The 25398-nt window shown below is 39.1% G+C and overlaps 1 protein-coding gene, 1 long non-coding RNA gene and 1 other non-coding gene across 10 annotated transcripts in view; 1 reads left to right on the top strand and 2 right to left on the bottom strand.

Moving 5' to 3' along the window:
* Nucleotides 1-25398, top strand: part of LOC129137519 (uncharacterized) — a 78469-nt gene that overhangs the window by 5392 nt on the left and 47679 nt on the right. For both annotated transcript variants that reach the window (XR_008540137.2, XR_008540138.2), the window contains exon 2: nt 2757-2840. This is a non-coding gene — a long non-coding RNA (uncharacterized LOC129137519). The remainder of the gene's footprint in view (nt 1-2756; nt 2841-25398) is intronic.
* Nucleotides 1-25398, bottom strand: part of DDX52 (DExD-box helicase 52) — a 29937-nt gene that overhangs the window by 1105 nt on the left and 3434 nt on the right. Inside the window, exons 3-15 of one of the 7 annotated variants that reach the window (XM_063798666.1) lie at nt 20889-20941; nt 18623-18753; nt 17430-17615; nt 15341-15484; nt 13882-13993; nt 12098-12170; nt 11077-11280; nt 9528-9618; nt 6582-6704; nt 6311-6461; nt 6055-6130; nt 4946-5017; nt 3467-3559 (exon numbers count right to left, since the gene is read on the bottom strand). In XM_063798666.1, the coding sequence (XP_063654736.1) occupies nt 3467-3559; nt 4946-5017; nt 6055-6130; nt 6311-6461; nt 6582-6704; nt 9528-9618; nt 11077-11280; nt 12098-12170; nt 13882-13993; nt 15341-15484; nt 17430-17615; nt 18623-18715 (1418 nt within the window). In that variant the 5' untranslated portion in view covers nt 18716-18753; nt 20889-20941. Of the gene's footprint in view, nt 1-3455; nt 3560-4945; nt 5018-6054; nt 6131-6310; nt 6462-6581; nt 6705-9527; nt 9619-11076; nt 11281-12097; nt 12171-13881; nt 13994-15340; nt 15485-17429; nt 17616-18622; nt 18754-20888; nt 20942-25398 lie in introns of all 7 variants that reach the window. The other 6 variants (XM_001173155.8, XM_009432333.5, XR_010152894.1 and 3 more) reach the window with 6 other exon arrangements.
* MIR378J (microRNA mir-378j) lies at nt 74-182 on the bottom strand. Its single transcript, NR_106660.1, has one exon. It is a non-coding gene; the product is annotated as a microRNA mir-378j (primary transcript).

The raw sequence follows: 25398 nt of genomic DNA, 5'->3' as shown, positions 1-25398 counted from the left end.
AACAGATAAAGGAAAAAAGTTTTGAGAAAATAATCAATGTTTGCAAACTATTATTACAGTAATACAAAGTTCTTTGGTGTATATTAACTCATATAATCCCAAATCCCAACTCTACACAGGGAAGTAGGTATTAGAACCAGTTCTTCTGGCTCCAAATCCAGTTCCTCCCCCACTCACTGCATGGGGCTGAGTTTGTGGTGCCTGAAGTGAGGTCCACTAGGCAACAAGGATTCAGGTTTGTAGCTCAATGGGGAAGTTGGGGCTGAAGATAACGACCTTAAGAGCTATCAGCACAGAAATATGAGCTGAGCCTATAGGCATGGGTGGGATCATTAAGGAAACATCTACAGCATAGAGGTAAGCCAGAGTTGGATCATCATGGGTCTTGCTTGTATGCTATGTTAAGTAGTATGGCCTTTACATATGAAGAAAATGGAGACACAACCAAAGCACCTTAAGCAGGGGGCTGATATGACAAGATTTATATCAAGTGTCTTCGAAGTCTTAGTACAAATTAAGTTTTAATAACCTCAGAAGAAGGCAGGTGCAGTGGCTCATGCCTGTAATCCCACCATGTTGGGAGGCAGAGGTAGGCAGATCGCTTGAGTCCAGGAGTTTGAGACCAGCCTGGGCAACATGGCAAAACCCCATCTCTACTAAAAATAAAACAATATTAGCCAGGCACGGTGGCATAAGCCTGTAGTCCTAGCTTCTCAGGGGGCTGAGATAGGAGGACTGCTTGAGCCCAGGAGGTCGAGGCTGCAGTGAGCCCTGATTGTGCCACTGCACTCCAGTCTGGGTGACAGATTGAGACCCTGTCTCAAAAAACAAACAAAAAACCCCAGAAGTATAAATGCTATAAACTTATAAAAATCAGCATTTAGACTGGGCGCGGTGGGTCATGCCTTAACCCCAGCACTTTGGGAGGCCGAGGCGGGCGGATCACAAGGTCAGGAGATCAAGACCACCCTGGCCAACATGGTGAAACCCCGTCTCTACTAAAAATACAAAAATTAGCTGGGCATGGTGGTGTGTGCCTGTAATCCCAGCTACTCAAGAGGCTGAGGCAGGAGAATCACTTGAACCCAGGAGGTGAAGGCTGCAGTGAGCCGAGATCGTGCCACTGCACTCCCGCCTAGCGACAGAGATTCCATCTCAAAACAAAAACAAATCAGCATTTAAAGTATAATTATTTAAAATACTGATGTATCTTATTAAAATTCAACATAGCCACCATCTTATGTTCTAGTTGATTTTTGATCTTTGTAAAAACTTTCATCAGTTGTTGCTCAGTGCCTGAAAGGACTGCATTTGTTATCTTGGCTTTAAGACCATCCAAAGAGTAACACATACACAACAGTTCTGATGTGACCCACTCCTCTCCCACCAACAAGTCTATTAAGACAGATTAGGTGACCAAAGTGGCCAAGCATAACAAGGTTCGCTACCAATCCACTGGTCTAAGTGTCACCCAGAAACTGTTGCGACAGAAAATTAAAAATTAAAAATGTTGGCCAGGTGCAGTGGCTCACACTTGTAATCCCAGCACTTTGGGAGGCCGAGGTGGGAGATCACATGAGGCCAGGAGTTCGAGAGTTCAAGACCATCTTGGCCAACACGGTGAAACCCCGTCTCTAGTAAAAATACAGAAAAATTAGCCGGGCATGGTGGCGGGTGCCTGTAATCCCAGCTACCCAGGAGGCTGAGGCACGAGAATCACTTGAACCTGGGAGGTGGAGGTTGCAGTGAGCCGAGATTGCAACACTGCACTCCAGCTTGGGCGACAGGGTGGCAGAGCAAGACTCCATCTCAAAAAAAAAAAAAAAAAAAAAAAAAAAAAAAAAAAAAAAAAAAAAGTAAATGTGATTGTGAAGCATTCCCAAAACTGAATAAGTATAAATGGAATTAAAAGGATTGATTATTCAAATATACTTTTTTCAGTTTGTAGCGCTTATCCTTCCTAAGTTATTAAAAGTATGATAAAATTTTGAGACACTATATATACACTGTATATTTGAACCGACTTTTATTCCTCATAGTCAATACCAACATGTGAAAACTCTTGTTCACTTATTTACAAAGCACACTCTAATTTTCATGCCTCTATTCATCTTGTTCCCTTCTCCATGCCTAAATTTTACCTATCCTTAAAGATAGTTCTACTTTGTTGAAACTTCTGTAACCACACCAATTCACAATCATCTTTCTCTTAACTCCTATTTTATTTAAAAGCCAGTCTCTAATTTTCTGTCATGTACACGAATCTTCTTTACCTAACTTCAGGAAAGGATCTCATTTTATATTCATTTGTATACACTACCACCACCAAGTACCTTGCAGAACAACTTGGTAAATGCCTACTGGTTGATGGAAAGAGTTTTTTTCTAATGACTTCTATAGAACAGATGTGAGGTAACTGGATATAAGCATTAGCATATTTCACAATGGTAATATCCTAGGCCATTGATAGCACTCTCAGGGGAGAAAAAAAGAATAAATTATAGACTTGAACAATTCTATTAGAGTATATAATAACCTGGTTCTGGTAGAATGTGAAGAGTGCCATTTTCCTTAAATAGTGGAAAGAGTATAACTGTTCAAAATATCTTGGCCTATCCTTTTCAAAATATAAAGCTTCCTAGTATTACTGGGCAAAATAAGGTAGCCTGAATGAATGCTAAAAAACTATACTTTAATATTCTCATAAAACTCAGCTAAGCTAGCACAAATTTACCTAAGTGTAATACTTTTTACAGGTGTTACAATCTGCATCTGCGTAAGCCTGAGATCATATTGAAATCCTGCCCAGAATATGGAGCTTCAAAGAAGACTAGATCCATGTAAGTCAATGGTCCTAACTATTGGCCTTAGTAGCATGTCCTAATGTGGGCTGTGTAGAGAAGGTGGGCAGTATAATTCGAATTTATAGAGAATTGAAATAATATTTTCCAAGACGGGAAAAAACAGATCACCAACATATTGGTACAGAAAAATTCCAATATTAAAACAAATTCCTGGCTGGGCACGGTGGCTCACGCCTGTAATCCCAGCACTTTGGAAGGCTAAGGCAGGTGGATCACCTGAGCTCAGCCTGGCCAACATGGTGAAACTCTGTGTCTAATAAAAATACAAAAAAAAAAATAGCTGGGTGTGGTGGCGGGAGCCTGTAATCCCAGCTATTTGGGATGATGAGGCAGCAGAATGGCTTGAACCTGGGAGGCAGAGGTTGCAGTGAGCTGAGATCACGCCATTGCACTCCAGCCTGGGCGACAGTGCAAAACACTGTCTCAAAAAAACAAACAAAGAAATTCCCCAATTATAGGCAACCTAAAATATATTATTTTTATCACGTTTTATAACAGACTGTAGTATCAATTCTACTTCTAAAAATTTACCTAAAGAAAAATTATGCCTACTATAACTTTATGATGGTGTCAAACAGCCATTTTTCTTACCACATACTTACTGTTTATCCTTAGCTTTTTCTAAGAAACATTTTGGAGTTGTACTAATGCTCTCCCTTTCCAATGGTTTCTTAATCATCTTTTTCTTTTGTTTGCTGAAAGTTACAAAGTAAAAAAGGAAACAAATTAAGTGCAACTTCAATTAGAAGAGTTAAAGCTAAAATTAGTTTTGATCCTTGATCACAAAATTCATTTTTTTTTTTTTCCTTTGAGACGGAGTTTTGCTCTTGTTGCCCAGGCTGGAGTGCAATGGCACAATCTCGGCTCACCGCAACCTCTGCCTCCTGGGTTCAGGCGATTCTCCTGCCTCAGCCTCCCAAATAGCTGTGATTACAGACATACACCACCACGCCCGGCTAAATTTTTTTTTGTATTTTAAGTAGAGATGGGGTTTCTCCATGTTGGTCAGGCTGGTCTCAAACTCCCGACCTCAGGTCATCCGCCCGCCTCGGCCTCCCAAAGTGCTGGGATTACAGGCATGAGCTACCGCGCTCGGCCACAAAATTCATTTTTCAAAACCATTTACTGGTTTAAGGTGGGGCTGTAACTACTTTAATAAACGAGATCGCCTAATAGGATTTACAGAGCTAACTCAAAGGGATGATAAATTCAATCAACCTTTTAGAAAGCTACTGACTGTGATTAAAATATGTCCTGTGCCAACCTTATATCCTGTGTCAACAAGCATCAGAGTTTGATTTTGATCAATTAAGTTTTTTACCAGCTTTATGAACTAAAATAATTCTCAGCATATTTTACTTATACTGAATACTTTTAAAAGAATCTGAATACTTCACATTTCAAGGATGAGCCTAGGTGCAGTAGCTCATGCCTATAATCCCAGCACTTTGGGAGGCTGAGGTGGGCAGATCACTAGAGGTCAGGAGTTTGAGACCAGCCTGGCCAACATGGTGAAACCCCATCTCTACTAAAAATACAAAGATTAGCTGGGCGTGGTGGCGCACACCTGTAATTCCAACCACTTGAGAGGCTGATGCAGGAGAACTGCTTAAACCTGGGAGGCAGAGGTTGCAATGAGCTGAGACTTCATCTCAAGGAAAAAAATAAACAAATAAAGGATAAAAAACTGGCAAGGAAATAACATGTAATATTCACAAGCACTTTTGGACTGGGCACAGTGACACATGCCTGTAATCCTAGTACTTCGGGAGGCAAAGATATAAGATAGCAAGATCACTTGAGGCCAGGAGTTCAAGACTAGCCTGGTTAACACAGCAAGAACCCATTTCTACTCCCCAAAAATCTAAAAAATATTATAGCCAGGCATGGTAGTACATGCCTGTAGTCCCAGCTACTTAGGGGACTGAGGCAGGAGGATCACTTGAGCCTAGGAGATCAAGACTACAGTGAGCTGTGATCATGTCACTGCACTGCAGTCTGGGCAACAGAGCAAGAAAAAAAGAAAAAAGAATGTATATACAAAGAGACAGACAAAGATACAGGTAAATTCAAGATTGTACCTTAGTAGTTTCTGAAAACCTTTTATGTATTCTGGTACAGGACACCCAGCCTGCTGTATAACATTAGCAACGCTGAAAAAGAAACCCATAAACATAAACTTGTATCTTTGCTAAATTGATGTTTATGAATGTAAACCCTCTGCACAACCTTACAGGGAACTAAAACTACACAAAGTAATCCACAAAGTGTTCTGATATATTATCAATTATTACCTGATGTAATTAAGCACATTGGATTACAGAGAGAACTATCCACTGGGCTGAAATTAATGCACTGATGAATAAGTATAGATAGCAGCTATTTCAACATTTATCAAGCCCTATAAAGCTGGTAAACTCAATCTTGGAGGAAGCACTGACTGAAGCCAGAGTCAAGCTTAAATTCATTAAGTGAAAGTGCCTACTATGGGGTTGGCACCGTTGCCAAGTTTTTTGTGTATAGTAACTTCTTCACTCTTCACAACAAGCCTGTGTTGTAAATACTATCACTATCCTCATTTCACAGACGGAAAACTGAGGTGCATAGTTACACTAATATTTGGGTTATGGGATTCACATGCTTGGAGTTGCTGAGGCCTATGGTGGATCTAGGTTGTTGGAATATACCTCTCTACACACGCACATTTGAATCTGCTTAAAGCGATATAAAGGCTGACAGGTGGCAGAGCCAAAGCTCAGAAAGCACAATCAAAATATTTACCAAAACTGATAAACAGATCTAAGTACAAACCTCCTTTGGCCAAAACTAGATTAGCTAGAAATGTGAAGTGTTAATCATCATCAACCAAAAATTACTATAGGCAGTCAAAATGCAGGAAACTCATCTTCTACATTAAAATCTAACATCAACCATTGAAAGAGTCCTATGAGTCTGAAACTTACAATGAACATTCCATTTTGAGTATGTATTTCCAAATTCTAATAACGGAAGGGCAAAAACAAGGCCTTTTGATCATTTTTCCTTTCCCATGGCTAAAATTTGGTCAACTAACACCATTATCAGTAGAATTTTGGACACAGCCATTTTGTAATTATCTCTTAATTGAATATACATATAATAATAATGAAGCAATTTTGCCAATAACACTAGGTTATTTTTTCTAATTTACCTTCTTAATAATGGCTTATCATCCTCAGTGAAAAATGTAATTGCTTTTCCCTTATTCCCTGCTCTTCCAGTTCGACCTAAGAAAAATTAGACCATTAAAAAACAACACATTTTGGGGGGAAGTAGGCTCTCAAAATTCATTTATAAAAGTCACTGGATTTTCACAGCACTAAGAAGTGAGCATATGTGCAGGGAATAGCAGGGGTCCTAAGACAGATCAGTGGGTGACAGAGGGTAAGGAAAAAAAGACAACTCACCTATCCTGTGGATATATTCCACTGAGCTGGTTGGAAAGTCATAGTTGATCACCAAGTTCACACCTTTAAAATCAATCCCTCTTGCTAGCAAGGCTGTACAAATCAGAACCCAGATTTTTCCTGCTCTGAAACTGTGGACTGTGTTATCTCTCTGGTTAACAGAATATATATTAAATTGTTTTAGAATGAAAACAGGTACTTCATAAATTTAATGTCAATAGTTTAAAATCAAGTAGTTCTTCTGAGTTTCAAAGTACATATTTGACTTTACCTGTTGTTGTGTTCTCTCTGCATGAATAACATCCACATTAATACCTTCATATATGAGCTCATGAAAAAGTTCTTTAGCCCTTTCAATGGACTGAACAAAAACAAGAACAGGTGGATTGAAACCCTAAAAGAAGACAAAAATTGGCATACATAACTCAATCAAGAATACAATTGGTCATTATTTCATAATTTGTGGCTTTTAAGAACCCAATTCAATTTAGTGTACTTTCTTGGCCAAATTTCTTGGGCTAGTGATCTAATTCTGCCTCCATCTTCGTCACCATTCTCTCCAATTGGTTATTTCCACTCAACTTGAACTATATTCTCCATCTTGCTAATTCCAATAATGTTGTCTAATCAATCCCCCTACACCCCCCTATGGTAACAGATGCCTAAACTTTGAAATAATCATCTCTTGACTTCTGTCCCTCAAAACCTTTTTTTATTCTGCTTAAAATGAAATAATTATCTTTTTAATTCATTGGGTTTTTTGGGGTGAAATTGTTTTATTCTTATGGATTTAGGGGTACAGGTGCATTTGTGTTACACAGATATATTGCATACTGGGGAAATCTGGGCTTTTAGTGTACCCATCACCCCAATGGTGTACACTGAACCCCACAGGTGGTACTTCATCCCTCATTAACTCATTATTTATCCTAATTCTGTTGCTCTCCCCAAGCTTAGTCCTTGGTTCTCAGTTCTTTCAATATAATCTTTATTTTACTGAGTTGAATCTCTACTACTATCTCTAAGTAAACATTTTTTTTTTTACTACATCTGATGTCTGTGAATCTAAGCAAATTATTTTTACATTTACACTATCAAACCCTTACTCTCTCTCAAACCAGCTTTCTATCTTTTTAACTGTTCATATTAGAGTTTCTTAGCCTTTTTTTTTCTTTTTTTTTTTTTGAGACGGAGTCTTGCTCTGTTGCCCAGGCTGGAATACAGTGGTGCAATCTTGGCTCACTGCAACCTCTGCCTCCCAGGTTCAAGCGATTCTCCTGCCTCAGCCTCCTGAGTAGCTGGGATTATAGGCGCGCACCACCACGCCTGGCTAATTTTTTCGTATTTTTAGTAGAGATGGGGTTTCACCATGTTGGTCAGGCTGGTCTCGAACTGCTGACCTGATGATCCGCCCGCTTCGGCCTCCCAAAGTGCTGGGATTACAGTGGTGAGCCACCACGCCTGGCCGAGTTTCTTAGCCTTTTTATGATGGCTTAAACATCTCTTTTGGAATCTAATGAAAGCTAAGAAACTTTCTAATAAGTAACTACTCATTCACACAAAAATCTTACGTATAATTTTAGAGGGTTTGCAGACCTCCCAAAGCTCATACATGGCTAAAAATCTCTGGTGTATAATCTCCAAGGAATATCCTGGAAAACCTTAAATTTCCTAGTACCAAATGATTCTCTTAAGAATATTAATAAAATACATTTAGCATTTACTATGGGCCAAGCACTATTATATAATAAGTACTATGCTTGTACTAATGAATTAATAGTAAAACAGCTCTATGAGGTAGATATTATTATCCCATTTTACAGACAAGGAAAATGTGGAAGAGAGGTTAAGTTGTGCAAAGCTATAGTGGTGGAGCTAGAACTACCCAAGTAGCCTGGCTCCTGAGTCCATGGTCTTAACCACTAAAGCAAACCATTCTATAGTCACCAGGTACTTGCAAACTTTTCCCTTTTAGCCTCCAACTATACTTAACGTCCCACCACTAAGGCTGCTGCCCTTATTTCTTCCTCATCTCTGCCCACCCCAGTTGAAAAGCCTGATTGGTTTCCTTACTTTCCATCTTTCCCATTACAATTCACCTTACATATTACTGTTTAACTAATTTTCCTTAAAAATTATGTAGTCACAATTAGCCGGGCGTGGTGGCAGGCACCTGTAGTCCCAGGTACTCGGGAGACTGAGGTAGGAGAATGGCGTGAACCCAGGAGGCAGAGCTTGCAGTGAGCCAAGATGACGCCACCGCACGCCAGCCTGGGTGAAAGAGCGAGACTCCATCTCAAAAACAAAAACAAAATTATGTAGTCACATTCTTCAAAAATATCCTAACCCCAGCTTTCCTGTCCCACCTGGTTTTCTTTAATTCCATACCATAAACTGTTTGCCTTAGACAGGTAACTGCTTCATTAGTCTTCAAACACATGGTGTTCACTTCCACCTCTTAAGGGTTTACTCAAGCTGCTCCCCCAGCCGTCAATGCTCTTCCCCTCCACGTTTTATCCTGAAAATCCTTCAAGGATCAGTTTAGTAGCATTTCTTCTATAAGGCTCAACCAATTTGGCTCACCCTGGTGGCCCCATTATGACTATATGGATGCTTAAAAAAGTACTCTTTAGCCCTTTATGACACTTTATCAGAGACTATCTTACACAAGTGTATTTATTTTATCCCTCTAAACAAGACTAAATTCCAGGGGCAGGGCTTAGGAGATTTCTTGTATTGTCCAGTGCTGACACCTCAGTACTTTTTAACTATGGCTTCTACTCAGTTCTTACTGAAAGGATAAAAACAGAAAACCCCACTCAGTGTCCTACAACACCCCAGTTCTTCTATAAGAAACCAGAGGAGGGATGGAGCAGGCAAATGTGGAAAAATGAGATTCTCAGGGCATCAGATAGATCATTTCCTAGCCTAATCTGAGCTGAAAAAAGACAACTTACCATATTCTGAGAGGCAAGCTTCTGTCCCTTGGGATAAGAGCTGGGACAACATGCTTCTTAACCATTTACTCCTAGATTACTAAATACGATGCAGGATGATCATATAGTTAGCACAATGTACTTTCTTATCAATTTACCAATGGATTACTGAATACGAGGCAAGATGATGATGATACAGTGCTACCACTGTAATAGCCTCCCACCAGTAATATAAGACTTGGCAAACTTTACCAAAATTCAAGAAGGTAATACAAATATACCTTTTTAACAAGTTCTCTCATGGCCAGAAGTTTTCCGGTCTCAGATCCAACAAAGAGAAGCTCTTGTTCTACAGTTTCTACTGCAGAATTCCTGGGAAGAAAATATACCTTGTAGTTTGTAAGAGTTAATTTTTGCTTTTTCCCCTGAACTCTAAATAAATGAAAAAATTTACACACAACTCCAACAAAATCAATTTTTCCACTGTCAATATTAATAAGTACTGAATTATTTATACTTTAACTTGAAGACAAAATTGTTATTTTTAAATGCTTTCTTCTAATTTTAAAAATATCTTGAAATGCCACCCATTAAAACTTATGTTTCAGTCATAAATTTTCAGGTATTTGATTAGTTATAAAAAATTTCTAACTGTAAAATTATTGAGTAAAATAATAAAAATATTTTTAAGGTTGTTATTACACATGGTTAAACATTTTTCATAATGATTAGCAAAGATTTATTTATAGACCAACAGTTAGGGGTGAGATATATTAAGACTTTATTAATACTCTGTAAGATGTTACAATGTACTGTGTTGTATCATAAATATTTTTCCCATTTAATTATGTTTATCTAAATATATTTAAATATACATTATATTTAAATATGTTTAATTTCCCATTGAAATTATGTTTATGGTGAATTCATTCTGCTTTCCTGTTTTTTTTGTTTTTCAAGATGGAATCTCACTCTGTCACCCAGGCTGGAGTGCAGTGGGGCGATCTTGGCCCACTGCAACCTCCACCTCCCAAGCTCAAGCAATACTCCTGCCTCAGCCTCCCAAGTAGCTGGGATTACAGGCACACACCAATTTTTGTATTTTTGGAAGAGATGGGGTTTCACCATGTTGGTCAGGCTGGTCTCGAACTCCTGACCTCAGGCGATCTACCTGCCTCTGCCTCCCAAAGTGCTGTGATTACAGGTGTGAGGCACCGTACCAACCTTGCTTTCTTCTTATAAACAGGAATTTTAGGTTTAAAATAGGGTATTCTTTACTGTTCCATTGGCTACTTTTTCACTTAATATGGTACTACAAACACTTTTTCATACAGCTACAGTCTTCCTACATCATTTCAGGGGTTACATAATAATCCATCAGGTAGCAATATCATAATTTCTTTAAACTTTTTTCTGTCACTGAGCATTTATTTAGCATAAAATGCTCCCCAAAATATTTTTTAAAAGGAAATATATATCAAGTGGCTCAGTGACATCAGGTTCTTCCTCTGTGGTCCACTTATTTAAGCCATCAAAGAAACTAAATCTTCTAGGTGGCCACAGAGCTCATGTAATACTCTGTGGATGGAAAAAAACACCTAAAAGCATGATGACAGGAATGTTAATATGACAATGTAAAAACCTTCTTTTAGATTACTCTAAAATAGAAAATCCTTAAACAATCTTGGCTTAAAAGAACACATTTCAATCAGTAAAACTCTCTCCCTTGCTAGTCTCAGGCCAAGAAACCTATCTCCTTCAGTCTTTAAAAAAGACTTGTATTAAAAAAAAAAAAAATCAGTGTGATAATGTTGAGAAACAATTAAATACCTTGCTCCAATGGACACACTGATGACATTGTCCAGGTTGAGTTTGCACCACTGTTCAACATCATATGCAAAAGTTGCACTGAACATAGCTCTTCGGACCTTGTGGGATGTGCAGGCCAGGAAAATGGAAGCCAGCTGGTCTCTGAACCCAGTTTTGCCATCTTCAAATAGTTTATCTGATTCGTCTACTACAAGCCACTCAACACTAAGAAATAACAAAACAACTTGTGGATACTGAACTGAAAGATCCAAGACACTTCACTAAACTGTGGGGACAGTGGACACATGAGGAAGTCAAACTATAATGCTGCTTCTCAGATCCACTTTATCATACCAAAAAAAAAAAAAAGAAACACAAGCAGGTGTTATGGTTTGGCTGTGTATCCCCACCCAAATCTCATCTCGAATTGTAATCCTCACGTGTTGAGGGAGGGACCTGGTGGGAGGTGACCGGCTCATGGGGGCACTCTCTCTCTCTCTTCCCCATCTGCCACCATGTAAGATATGTCTTGCTTCCCCTTCTGCCATGACCGTAAGTTTCCTAAGGCCTCCCCAGTCATGCCCTGACTTGTGGGTCAATTAAACCTTCCGTTCTTTATAAATTACCCAGTCTCAGGTAGCTGTTTAGAGCAGCATGAAAACGGACTAACACAGCAGGAAAAAGGTAAAAGGAAGATAAACATAGCTTAATGTACCTATTCCAATAGCCTCAAAGATACGAGGTTCCATTAACGACAACAGAGCTTTTCATAAACTTCATTAACCCCATCACCATTGCTGAAAGACGCAAAAAGGTCTAGGGGAATTCTGTACTAACTGCTTATCAAAATGTGTAACTTTCTTCCAGACAAGATACTTTTCTTTTCTATGAATTTTTTTTAAAAACCATTATTCTCAGTGCCAACACTGACTGAAGGTGGCAAACAGCAAGCTCCAAAGACAAAAAATACAAGCAATGGAGGACAAAATATAATTAACTAAATTAAAAATACACACGAAAGACATGAAAATATCATCTATACCTTGCTAGGTCGATTCCGGGGGGATCTTGCTTTAATAAATAGATTAGTCGATTTGGAGTAGTCACAAGAATATCTATAGGAAAAACAAATGGTAGAAATTGCAAAAACAGGATTTATCCCTCTTGAACTAGGAATTAAGCCTCCTCAACTTCAGTTAATAACCTGAAGTGGGAAGTAGTCACAGCCAACAACACAAAACTATTATATCCCTACTTTCCTTTTATTATATCTGAGCAGCTTTCTCTTTTTCTTTTTTTTTGAGACAGGGTCTTGCTCTGTCACCCAGCCTGGATGGAGTACAATGTGTGATCATAGCTCACTGCATGCAACTTCAAACTCTTGGGCTCAAGAGATCTCCTGGCATCAGCATTCTGAGTAGCTGGGACTACAGGCACATGCCACTGCACCTGGCTAATTTTTATTTATTACTATTATTTTTTTGAGACAGTCTGGCTCTGTCGCCCAGGCTGGAGTGCAGTGGCACAACCTCGGCTCACTGCAAGCTCTGCCTCCCGGGTTCACGCCATTCTCACTCCCGAGTAGCTGGGACTACCACTAGCTGGGACTACAGGTGCCCGCCACCACGCCCGGCTAATTTTTTGTATTTTTAGTAGAGATGGTAAATTTTTTTTTTACTTTTATTTTTGTAGAAACAGGGTCTCCCTATGCTGTCCAGGCTGGTCTCGAATTCCTGGGCTCAAACAATCTCCCTGCCTCAGCCTCCCAAAATGCCGGATTACAGGCATGAGCCACAATACCCAGCCTCTTCTCAATTTCTAAGAGGAAAGAACAATTTAATTTTCAAACCTTTTTTTCCCCCAGGAAAATCATTTTTTTTACATGGAATTTTATGCAGAGGCCCAAGATTTAAACAAAACAAAACAAAACAAAACAGATGAAAGCTTATCTCCAAGTGGACAATGTCAAAAAACAAAAAGAAAAAAAATAAATGAAAGCAGATTCTCTGGCTGATATAAGGGTGAGGATGTAAGCCGTTCTTTTTGTTTTTTTTAAGATGGAGTCTCACTCTGTTGCTCAGGCTGGAGTACAGTGGTGCAATCATAGCTCATGGCAGCCTTGAACTCCTGCGCTCAAGTGATCTTCCCACCTCAGACTCCCAAGTAGCTAGGACTACAGGCATGCACCACCATGCCTGGCTAATTTTTTTTTATTTAAAAAATTTCTTTTAGAGATGGAGTCTCGCTATGTTGCCAAGGCTGGTCCCAAACTCCTGGCCTCAAGCAATCCTCCCACCTCAGCTTCTCCATAGCTATAGGTATGGAGAAGATTACAGGTGTGAGCCACTGCACCCAGCTATGCATGCCATTCTTGTCTGCCAGAGTATTTCCATGGCAGATTAAAAATCAATGGTATAAATCAGAATTTTTTAGCCTCAGCACTGTTACCACTTTGGGCCAGCTAAGTGTTCGTTGCAGGGGACTGTATTGTGCACTGCAGAATGTTTAACAGCATCCTTGGCTATAGGCTAGTAACTACAGGCTAGTAGCACTTCTCCCCAGTTGTGACAACTACAAATGTCTCCAGATTATTGCCAAATGTCCCTGTGGTGAAAGGTGGGGGGCAAGATTGTCTCTATTTGAGAACTACCGGTATATATTTATGTATAACTTCTCAGTAGAGTGAGAAGGCGATCACTTTAGTTCTTCTAAAATTCAAATTTTATACATACATGACTATACTTTAACAACACTTACATAGCAATTAGGATATTTATAATTTCCAGATTCCTTACATGCTCTACATCCCATGTATGAATTCCTTACCAAACTTTTTAGATGATTTAGGTCCAAATTTCTTGGCTGCCACTGCTGCTTTGTGGATCATGTGTATCCTGAATCCTGTTCCCTCAGAAATTTTTATTAACTCTCTGTGAATCTAAAAAAAAAAAGATAAAAACATTAGCTGCTAACATACTTGGACAAGATGTATACTCTCTTTTACATGATTAATGAAATAAATCTATTACCAACCATGAATATCTGAAATTAAACTCATAACAATCTGTAGATTAACCTGAAATCTCAGCATTTTGAAACTTCAATGCCTAATAAGATTCAATAATTTCTTCAGGTGGAATAAACTAGTTCCCAGAGATAAAACTAACCTATTTCGTATTGTTTTCAGAATACAGTACTACTGGCCGGGTGTGGGGGCTCACACCTGTAATCCCAGAGCTTTGGGAGGCCAAGGTGGGTGGATCACTTGAGGCCAGGAGTTCCAGACCAGCCTGGCCAACGTGGCGAAACCCCATCTCTACTAAAAACACAAAAACAATTAGCCAGGTGTGATGGTGCGCACCTGTAATCTCAGTTACTTGGGAGGCTGAGGCAGGAGAATCACTTGAACCTGGGAGGCAGAGGTTGCAGTGAGCCGAGATGGCGCCACTGCACTCCAGCCTGGTCCACAGAGCGTGACTGTCCCAAGAAAAAAAAAATATATATATACACACACACACACACACACATATATATAGTACTATTACAAGACTATTTCATACTTGATATGTGTTTCATATTAAGCACATTGGGAGGGTAGAACAGATCACTGTATAGTTTTCCCTTCTAAAAAAAACAAACTGAGATGAGTCAGGCATAATGACTCATGCCTGTAAGCCCTGTACTTTGGCAGGCCAAGGTGGGAGGATCACTTGAACCCAGGAGTTCAAGACCAGCCTGGGTAACATAGGGAGACCTTGTTTCTACAAAAAGAAAAAAATTAACCAGGCGCAGTGGCATGTGCCTGTAGTCGCAGTTACTCAAGAGGCTGAAGAGGGAGATCTCTTGAGGCCAGGAGTTCGAGGTTGCAGTAAGCCATGATCACACCACTGCATGCCAGCCTGGGTAACAGAGTAAGAATCTGTGGCTAAAAAACAAACAAATAAATAAATAAAAACCAAAACTAAGATGAGTATTCATTTTTTTTAGATGAGAAAAATAAATGTCCAAGAAGGGCTATATTTAATTAGCCTTTCAACTTCAAAGACCTTAAAGCATTTACCAAAGAAGTGTAAATATTAAAATCACTGTGTTTTAGAAACTTACAGAAAGACTTAAAAGACTTGCCCACATGCAGTAAGATCCGGAGCACTGTGCTGTGTAGAGGATACTTGACCATGACAGAAGACGTGGGCCTTGCTTTTTAAGATCTTTTTATTACCTTCAAATAAGAAAGATCACTGAAGTAAAAACCAATCGCATACTCTTCAAAAGCTACAAGTCATACCTGGCTGGCAAGTTCTCGTGTTGGTGATATAATCAGGGCTCTGAAGCCTTTATTTGCGGGTTGTTTCAGCTGCATTAAAATAGGAATGCTAAAAGCTAATGTTTTTCCAGATCCAGTTGGAGCAGAAGCCAGAAGTTCCCGACCCTAAAAACATAGGGTATATTAAATACTACAAAGAAAGTACATAAATTTTTCAGAGCCTGGTCAAATAATGCTACCAGCCATAGAAAAAAACAAATACAATTTTACATAATGAATCTAATCTTTCAAGTCATATCTGCTTTCCTAACATCATCCATCCATGCCACCATCACCCCAACAAAGTTTCTGAGCATTGCCCTTAAATTCCCTTTGAATGAGTGTAAAGAATACGGGTAACTAAAACCCAAAGATAATCCATAACCTAAGTTATATCCATTATTTCAATTTTTCTTTTCCACTAAACTATTGTCAAAATAAAATTATAAAACCAACTTTTTGTCCTGGTATCTGTGTTGTTCAATCACTACGGAAGGTTTTATTGAACAACAAAATGGCTGAAGAAATAAAAAATGGCAATGACCTGAGGGCACAGTAATTTACAGGAGACAATTTTCAAAAACTCACTGTGATTTTTTTTTTTTTGACACGGAGTCTCACTCTGTCACCCAGGCTGGAGTGCAGTGGCGAGATCTCGGCTCACTGCAACCTCCGCCTCCCGGGTTCAAGTGGTTCTTCTGCCTTGGCCTCCCGAGTAGCTGGGATTACAGGCACACGCCACCATGCCCAGCTAGTTTTTGTATTTTTAGTAGAGACAGGGTTTCACCATATTGGCCAGGCTGGTCTTGAACTCCCGACCTCGTGATCCGCCCGCCTCGGTCTCCCAAAGTGCTGGGATTAGAGGCGTGAGCCACCGCACCCGGCCCACTGTGATTTTTTAAGCTTTAAGCTAAAGCCATGACAGAAACAATCTTAAACAAAAATTAAAAGCAAATTTACTATAACATAAGTCAACAGCATCATTTAAATGTATGAATGTATTCTCATTTCATCTCTCAAAGAAAACGAAAAGGACTAGTATAGAGATGAAAAGGTATCTTATATCCTTTGGAAACCAGAACTGAAGGCCATCTCGGTTACATGGGGAAAAAACCCAACTCTTATTGCTAAAGAAACAAACCTCAGAAAAACTTAACATCCAAAAACCTAAGTTAATCCATACCTCTATCAACAAGTGACTGGATAACAAATTGTGGTATATTCATACAACATAATACTACTTGGTAACAAACTATTGCTCTATGTAATATAGAAGAATCTCAAAGCATTACGCAAAGTGAAAGAAACCAGAAATAAAAGATTAATGTGTGATTCCAATCATATAAAACTCTAGAAGAGGCAAAAGGAATATACAGCAGTAGAAATCAGAATAGCAGTTGCCTCTGAGCAGGGGCAGGGTGAGGACTGAATGGCAAGGGCACAAGAAAATTGTCTGGGGTAATAAATATGTTCTCTATCTTCACTGGAATAGTGGTTACACAGGGCATGCATTGCTGAAACTCACTAAACTGGGCACTTAAAAATCTATGCATTTTATTGTATGTAAAGTATACTTTAATAATAAAAAGTATTCGGAAAAATAAGTCAGTTTATGTACAAGAACTTTAGAAAGCATTTGTATTTCTGGAGTAGTTCCTGGGCATTATAAACTAAATAATGAATGAATGAATGAATGAATGAATGAATAGAACATAATCCCCATTCTCCAAGGGGTTACACACTAGTAAAATGAAAAAGATAAATATGATTGGTGCGAATACAATGTAGTTTAAAATGTAAAATAAATGTTGCAAGGAAAAGAACACACCAAATACCATGGAAGAACTGCAGTGTGGGGGAAAGGGTACTAGAAAAGGAAGAAGATCACATCTAGATGGAGTGATCAAGACAACTTTTATGGAGGCACTGGCATTTGATGAACCTTAAAAGGAAGTGAAGGATTTTAACAGGGGAGATAAGGTGGAAAGAAAGAGTTCAAGAAGAGAGGGAAGAGAATGGGCAAACACACAGAGGAAGGAATGTTACAGGCATTCTAGATCTTCATACTCACATGCAACATAACTGGGATGGCTTGCATTTGGATTGGCGTAGGCATTTGGAAACCTGCATCTAGAACGTTCTGAAGTAGTCGAGAATTGATTTTATATTCCTGGTCAAGTTGCTGAAATGTAGCAATTGGGTCAGGAAGATCGGTTCCTTGGACGTGAATTTTGTGTTTATTTCGCAAGAAGTTTATCTGAAAAGTGAAGTAAAGAGGGCACCATGGATATGGCCAAATAAATACATTCTCAGATGTTATAAAGCAACATTAACAGTTTCTGGGATAACCTTTAGCAGCATATGAAACTTTTTGGTTAAATCCAAGAATCAAAACATCACAAATATTAGGTACATTTCATGCCCTTTCATAGAAAACCTTCATAAAATGTCAATGCTTTCTTCATATTAATGTGTTATTGTCATAGTCATAACTTCTAACCTTAAATAAACTTCTTAGAAGGCAGGCATTGAACCCATCTACTATTTTAATATGGTGGTTAGCATACAAGTATCATTGCTTTTTGATGATTTACCCTAAAACTCTGCTTATTAAAACTGAGTGCCAAAAAGTGGAGTCTAGTCGTGTTGATTTGGTTTGTTTCCCCATTCTCTGGACCAGAGACAGCCAAATTCTGGTTTCTGGGTTACTGAAGCATTGCCATAGTAATCCCTGAAGTGAGCTGAATACACCTCTCCATCAGGAATACGGCAGGTGTACAGCAGACACAAAAAAGGTATATTTGTTGTTTCTTCCAGGTATATTTGTTGTTTCTTCCATATCCTACTCCTCTTATTCCCAAGTCATAAAATATCTTTCTTAAGAATTCTAACCCTCTAATCTGTGTCAGAGGAAATCCTTCTAAACCGGTGAGCTCAACAGAGAAGAAAGGGAGCCAAATTTTGTTTATCAAAAGCAGTTATGAAATTTTAAAAATTTAATTCTAAACATACTATCAATCTTGAAATTTGAGCAGGTCAAGAATTTTATATTTGTATCAGCAATTTAAACTTTAAAATGTTCACCCACAGCACAAATGCCTACTTTGCTTTAAGTTTTCATTAAAGTAAAATCTAAATGAATGTAATTAACCTTCTATCTTAACAAAATTATATTCACGTTAACAACAGAATAACCCAAATCCAGCGAATAAGTCACTAGGTCAGAAAATATATATACTTTTGGCCCCAAAATATTTTTCTAACCTTTTCTTTTCTGAGATTCTCCAACTTTCCGGAAGTTAGTTTACTTTCTCTCTGAACTTTTTTGTCTTCAATCTTTGCTTCTACAGATGACATCCACTGTATAGTAGCACCTTCTTCTTGGGAAGCAATTTCTAAAATATATTTTTAAAAAGTAAACGATTTTAACAGTCTAGGCAACATAGTGAGGACCCGTCTCTTCAAAAAAAAATTAAAAATTAGTCAAGGGTGGGTGGTGGTGTAAGCCTGTAGTCCCAGCTACTCAGGAGGCTGAGTGGGGAGGATCATTTGAGCCTGGGAGGTTGAGGCTGCAGACAGCTGTGATCATGCCACTGCATTCCAGCCTGGGTAACAGAGAAAAACCTTGTCTCAAAAAAAAAAAAAAAAAGAAAAAAGGTTTTAATCTTGGGTGTATGTGTAGCAAGAGAGCCATACCTTCACACTAAAAAAGGAAAAAGTACAGCTGATCCAACTAGATAAGAGAAAGTAATAGGATGTATAAAAATGGAAATGAAAAGGCAAGTTCTGTGTTGGTATGATCAGAGTTCTGAAGCTTACTATCTTCCCTTTGTTGGCTGTTTCAGCAGTGTACTTAGTATACTTGAAAACAACAGGGGATTAATTGAAAAGCAACTTAAACAATGATAAATTTCTTTCTTTTCTTTTTTTTTTTTTTTTTGTTTGAGACAGAGTCTTGCTCTGTCACCCAGGCTGGAGTGCAGTGGCGCGATCTCGGCTCACTGCAACTGCTGCCTCCCTGGTTCAAGAAATTCTCTGCCTCAGCCTCCCAAGTAGCTGGGATTACAGGCATCCGCCACCATGCCTGGCTAATTTTGTTTTGTATTTTTAGTAGAGATGAGGTTTCACCATCTTGGCCAGGCTGGTCTCAAACACCTGACCTCAAGTGATCCACCCGCCTCGGCCTCTCACAGTGCTGGGATTATAGGCGTGAGCCACCGTGCCCAGCCAAATGAGAAATTTCAATAAGGCAGCCACGTTCTCTATATGTAAACAACCAACAACTAAAAAATAAATATAATGAAAGATCTCACTTAAAATAGCAATGAACGGCCAGGTGCGGTGGCTCATGCCTGTAATCCCAGCACTTTGGGAGGCCAAGGCGGGTGGATCACCTGAGGTCAGGAGTTTAAGACCAGCCTGGACAACATGATGAAACCCTGTCCCTACAAAAATACAAAAATTAGCCAGGCATGATGGCAGGTGCCTGTAATCCTAGTTACTCAGGAGGCTGAGGCAGGAGAATCACCTGAAGCCAGGAGGTGGAGGTTGCAGTGAGCCGAGATTGTGCCACTGCACTCCAGCCTTGGCAACAGAGCAAGACTCTGTCTCTAAATAAATAAATAGCAATGAACATAACACAATACTTTGAACTACTCAGTATTATAAAGATAGCCATTCTCCCTCAATCTATGAAGAACACTAGCCAATTAAAAGTAATGGCAGAATTGTTTTGTTGACTAGACCAGCTGACTTAACAGTTTGTATGGGAGAATAAATATGTAAGACTAACCTAAATTTTTTTTTTTTTTGAGATGGAGTCTTGCTCTGTCACCCAGGCTGGAGTGCAGTGGCATGATCTTGGCTCACTGCAACCTCTGTCTCCCAAGTGATTCTCAGCCTCCCGAGTAGCTGGGACTACAGAGGCATGCCACCATGTCCAGCTAATTTTTTTATTTTTAGTAGAGACAGGGTTTCACCACGTTGGCCAGGCTGGTCTCAAACTCCTGACCTCGTGATCCGCCCGCCTCAGCCTCCCAAAGTTTTGGGATTACAGGTGTGAGCCACCACGCCTGGCCTAACCTAAAAGCGTTTTAAGTTTAACAAGCAAAGACTAGTTCTACAAAGCAAAGACTAGTTCTAATTTCTAAATTAGTTCTAAAACTAGCAAAGACTAGTTCTAATTTCTTAATTTTTTCAACTTCACTGAGGCATAAATATATACAATAATCTGCATATATTTAAAGTATCTAATTTGCTGAGTTTTGACATATCTACACACCCAAAAAACTATCACCACATTCAAGGTTATTTCTATCACTTCTCCAAATTTCCTCATGACACCTTATAATCCATCACTCCATGCATAGGCAACCACCAATCTAATTTCTGCCACTATAGATTAGTTTGCCTTTTCTGGAATTTTATATAAACGGAATCATGTCATATGTACTAATTTTTGTCTGGCTTCTTTCACTCAAGATAGTTGTTTTGAAATTCACCTATGTTGCAGCATGTATCAACAACTTACCGTTTTATTACTAGGTAGTATTCCATTGTATGGATGTATAGTTCATCGTTCACCTGTTGAGGGACATTTGGGTCATTTCCAGCTTTTGGCTATAAGCAATGTTGCTATGAAAATTTGTGTACAAGTCTTCCTGAAGATGTATATTTTCCTGTCTCTTAGGTAAATATTGCAAGTGGAATAGCTGGGTAATATGGTAAATGTATGTTTAACTTAAAAAAAAAAGTCCCAAACTATTTTCCAAAGTGGTTGTACCATTTTACCATCAACACTGTGAGAGCTTGTTTCTGTACATCCTTGCCCATACTTGGTATGGTCACTCTTTTTTATTTTTAGCCATTCTAATGGGTATGTAGTAGTATTGTATTGTGGTTTTAATTTGCCTGATGGCTACTGATGTTGAATATCTTTTATGTGCTTATCACCATGTGTATTATCTACTTTAGTGAGTAGATACAAGTCCTTTGATATACATTTTGCAAATATTTTCCCATCTGTGGCTTGCCTTTTCATTTTCTCAATGTTATCTTTTGAAGAATGAAAATTTTTAGTTTCGATAAGTCCAATGTATCAATTTTTTCTTTTTAAAGAATTTTTGTTGTTGTTGTGCTAAGGAACCTTGACATATCTCAAGGCCACAAAGATTTTTTTCCTGTGTTTTCTTCTGGAACTTTTATAGTTTTAAAACTTCAGTCTGAGTCATTTGAAGTTAATTTTTGCTTACAATATAAAGTTAGGTTTGATGTTCACTTTTTTCCCCATGGATCCAGCCCGTTTGTCGAAAAGACTTTCTTTTCCCCGCTGAATTACCTTATTACCTCTGTTGAGAACTAATTGACCATATATGCATGGGTTTGTGGACTAGCTGTTCTGTTTCACTGATCTATATATAAGGTGGTCTTCAAAAAGTTCATGGAAAATCCGTATTATGAAGAAACTATGCAAAAATTTCAAAATTTTTTGCACCAAAATAAACTCATACCAACTTGTTACAATACAGGTGAACTGGATCTAGTCTGAGACACTAAGAAGGATAAGACAGCAGTTTGAAAACAGCAACATGAATTCTGCTTAAAACTGAAGCAAGAACAAACTCCAAATTTACAGTGAAGCTTGGGTAGAAGAATAGTGAAATCACTGATGCTTTATGAACAGTTTATGGGGACAAAGAAATCACCTGTTTACAAATGGATAACTTGTTTTAAGAAGGAACAAGATAATATTGAAGATGGAAGTCTGTAGCAGCAGACCACCCACATCAATTTATAAGGAAAAAATTCATCTTGTTCATGCCCTAATTGAAGAGGACTGTTGATTAACAGCAGAAACAATAGCCAGCACCACAGACATCTGAGTGTATATAACCAATTACAAGCTCATGCTTGTAATCCCAAATATATATATATGGTTTGGCTTACACCACATATATATTTTTTTCAAGATAGGGTTTTGTTCTGTCAGCCAGGCTAGAGTATACAGGCATGATCACAGCTCACTGTAACCTCACACTCTTGGGCTAAAGCAATCCTCCTGTCTCAGCCTCCCAAGTAGCTGGGACTACAGACATGTGCTACCACGTGCAGCTAATTTTTTTTTTCTTTTTGGAGTCTTACTGTGTCACCCAGGCTGGAGTGCAGTGGTGTGATCTCGGCTTCGGCTCACTGCAACCTCCGCCTCCCAGGTTCAAGTGATTCTCCTGCCTTAGCCTCCCAGGTAGGTGAGATTACAGGCATGCGCCACCACGTCCGGCTAATTTTGTATTTTTAGTAGAGACGGGGTTTCACCATGTTGGCCAGGCTGGTTTCGAACTCCTAACCTCAGGTGATCCACCCACCTCAGCCTCCCAAAGTACTGGGATTATAGGCATGAGCCACTGCTCCTGGCCCTATTTTTTGTATAGATGGAGTCTTGCTATGTTGCCCAAGCTGGTCTCAAAATTCCTGGCCTCAACTGATCCTCCTACCTCAGCTTCCCAAAGCACTGGCATTATAGGTGAGCCACTGCTCCTGGCCTCCCTACCAATTCTTTGTTTTGTTGTTTGTTTTTGAGACGGAGTTTCACTCTTGTTGCCCAGGCTGGAGTGCAATGGCGTGATCTCGGCTCACTGCAACCTCCGCCTCCCAGGTTCAAGCGATTCTCCTGCCTCAGCCTCCCAGGTAGCTGAGATTATAGGCATGCACCACCACGCCCGGCTAATTTTGTATTTTTAGTAGAGATGGGATTTCACCATGTTGGCCAGGCTGGTTTCGAACTCCTAACCTCAGGTGATCCACCCACCTCGGCATCCCAACGTGCTGGGATTACAAGCATGAGCCACCACGCCCAGCCTTCTTCCCACCAATTCTTAATGAAAAATTAGTTGAGCAAATTTTCCATATGATGGGTGCCAAAACCACTGCTCCCAAATCAGCTGCAGACAAGAGCAGAGATTTCAGAAGAAATTTTAAACAAGTGGAATCAAGGTCCTAAGGCATTTCTTTGAAGAACTATAACAGAAGATGAAACATGGTTTTACCAGTTTGATCATAAAGACAAAGCACAATTAAACCAATGGCTACCAAGAGGTGGAAGTGGTCCAGTCAAAGCAAAAGTTGACCAGTCAAGAGCAAAGGCAACAGCAACAGGTTTTTTGGATGCTCAAGGCACTTCGCTTGTTGACTTTCTGGAAGGCCAAAGAGTAGTATCTGCTTATTATGAGTGTTTGAAGAAAGTTAGCCAAAGCTTTAGCAGAAATTTCTACAAAAAAAATTCTGCTAGAATTCTAATTGGGATTGCAATGATTCTGTAGATCACTGTAGGGAGAAAACATTGAGTTGCCTAAAATATTGGTATGCCTCTCCACTCTACTGGATTTTATAACATATAAGGCCATAGTATTTAAAACAAGCTAGTATTGGTGTACAAATACAGAAACAGAATAGAAGAGGTCCAGAGACAGACTTGAATATATATGGAAAATAAGTATATAATTAAAGTTGCGTTAAAGTCCAATAGAGAAAACACGGATTATCAACATATGGTATTAAGACAATTAGTCAACATAAGATAAAACACCAACATATGGTATTAAGACAATTATGTTATTAAGACAATTATTCAGACATCTGAAAAAAATCTTAGTTCCCTATTCACTCCTTATACCAAATAAAATTTCACAGGGTCAAAGATTTTAATATAACAAATTGAAACTACAAATAAGAAAACATGGAAGTTGTTTTTTTTTCTTTTGAGACAGAGTCTTGCTCTGTCACCCAGGCTGGAATGCAGAGGCATGATCTCAGCTCACTGCAACCTCCACCTCCTGGGTTCAAGCGATTTTCCTGCCTCAGCCTCCCAAATAGCTGGGATTACAGGCGTGCACCACCATATCTGGCTAATTTTTTTATATTTTTAGTAGAGACGGAGTTTCACCATGTTGGCCAGGCTGGTCTCAAACTCCCGACCTCAAGTGGTCAGCCCACCTCCGCCTCCCAAAGTGTTGGGATTACAGAAGTGAGCCACTGCACCCAGCCTAGAATTTTTAAAAAACGTAATGCGCAGAAGGCCAAAAGTAAATAAATAAGACAAGTGACATACGACAATCTGGAAACATATTTGTAAACATAATATGGCAGACATAGAGCTAATTTCCTCAATATATGAGGTTTAATAAATTAAGAAGAAACAGATGAACGTAATATGATAAGGGAACAATGTAATACAATAAGGGTACAATGTACACGAAGAGACAAATTTACAAAAAGAGAAAAGTCTCATACCTTGCTGGAAGGCATCGCAAAGTAGAATAACTTTAAAAAAATTTTGTTCCCTTTATGAGACAGTTGGTACTAAATGACCCAAATCATTACTAATTCACAAGCTATTCAATTTTCCAATTAAAAATAGATACATGCCTGGCCGGGTGTGGTGGCTCACATCTGTAATCCCAGCACTTTGGGAGCCCAAGGTGGGTGAATCACGAGGTTAGGAGATCGAGACCATACTGGCTAACATGGTGAAACCCTGTCTCTAATAAAAATACAAAAACAAAATTAGCTGGGCGTGGTGTCGGGCGCCTGTAGTCCCAGCTACTCGGGAGGCTGAGGCAGCAGAATGGCGTCAACCCAGGAGGCGGAGCTTGCAGTGAGCCAAGATCGCGCCACTGCACTCCAGCCCCAGCCACAGAGTGAGACTCAGTCTCAAAAAAAAAAAAAAAAAAATTGATACATGCCTACACATTTATCATAGATCTACGGCCTAAATACATTTGTTGCCACAATGGTTACAGTACATAGCTATATTTCTGGTGGCCCAAAATTTGAATCCTTTTCCTAAGTTTGTGGCGTGTCTTTCTTATTGGTAAAGGTTTTATCAAACTTCCTTGCAGCCAGGGAAGAATGACTTTTACTGCAGCACTTAACAGCAAAAGCATGCAAACAATGTACTAAATGTCCACACAGTAACATGTCAAATTGATCATGGGGCATCCCTACAATGTATGATGGGCTACTATGCTGTGTTACAATGAACAAGG

Source organism: Pan troglodytes, chromosome 19, assembly GCF_028858775.2.
Source record: "Pan troglodytes isolate AG18354 chromosome 19, NHGRI_mPanTro3-v2.0_pri, whole genome shotgun sequence".
Classification (NCBI taxonomy): Eukaryota; Metazoa; Chordata; class Mammalia; order Primates; family Hominidae; genus Pan; species Pan troglodytes.
The sequence above is the reverse complement of the archived record's forward strand: the minus strand, read 5'-3'. Positions and strand labels throughout refer to the sequence as shown.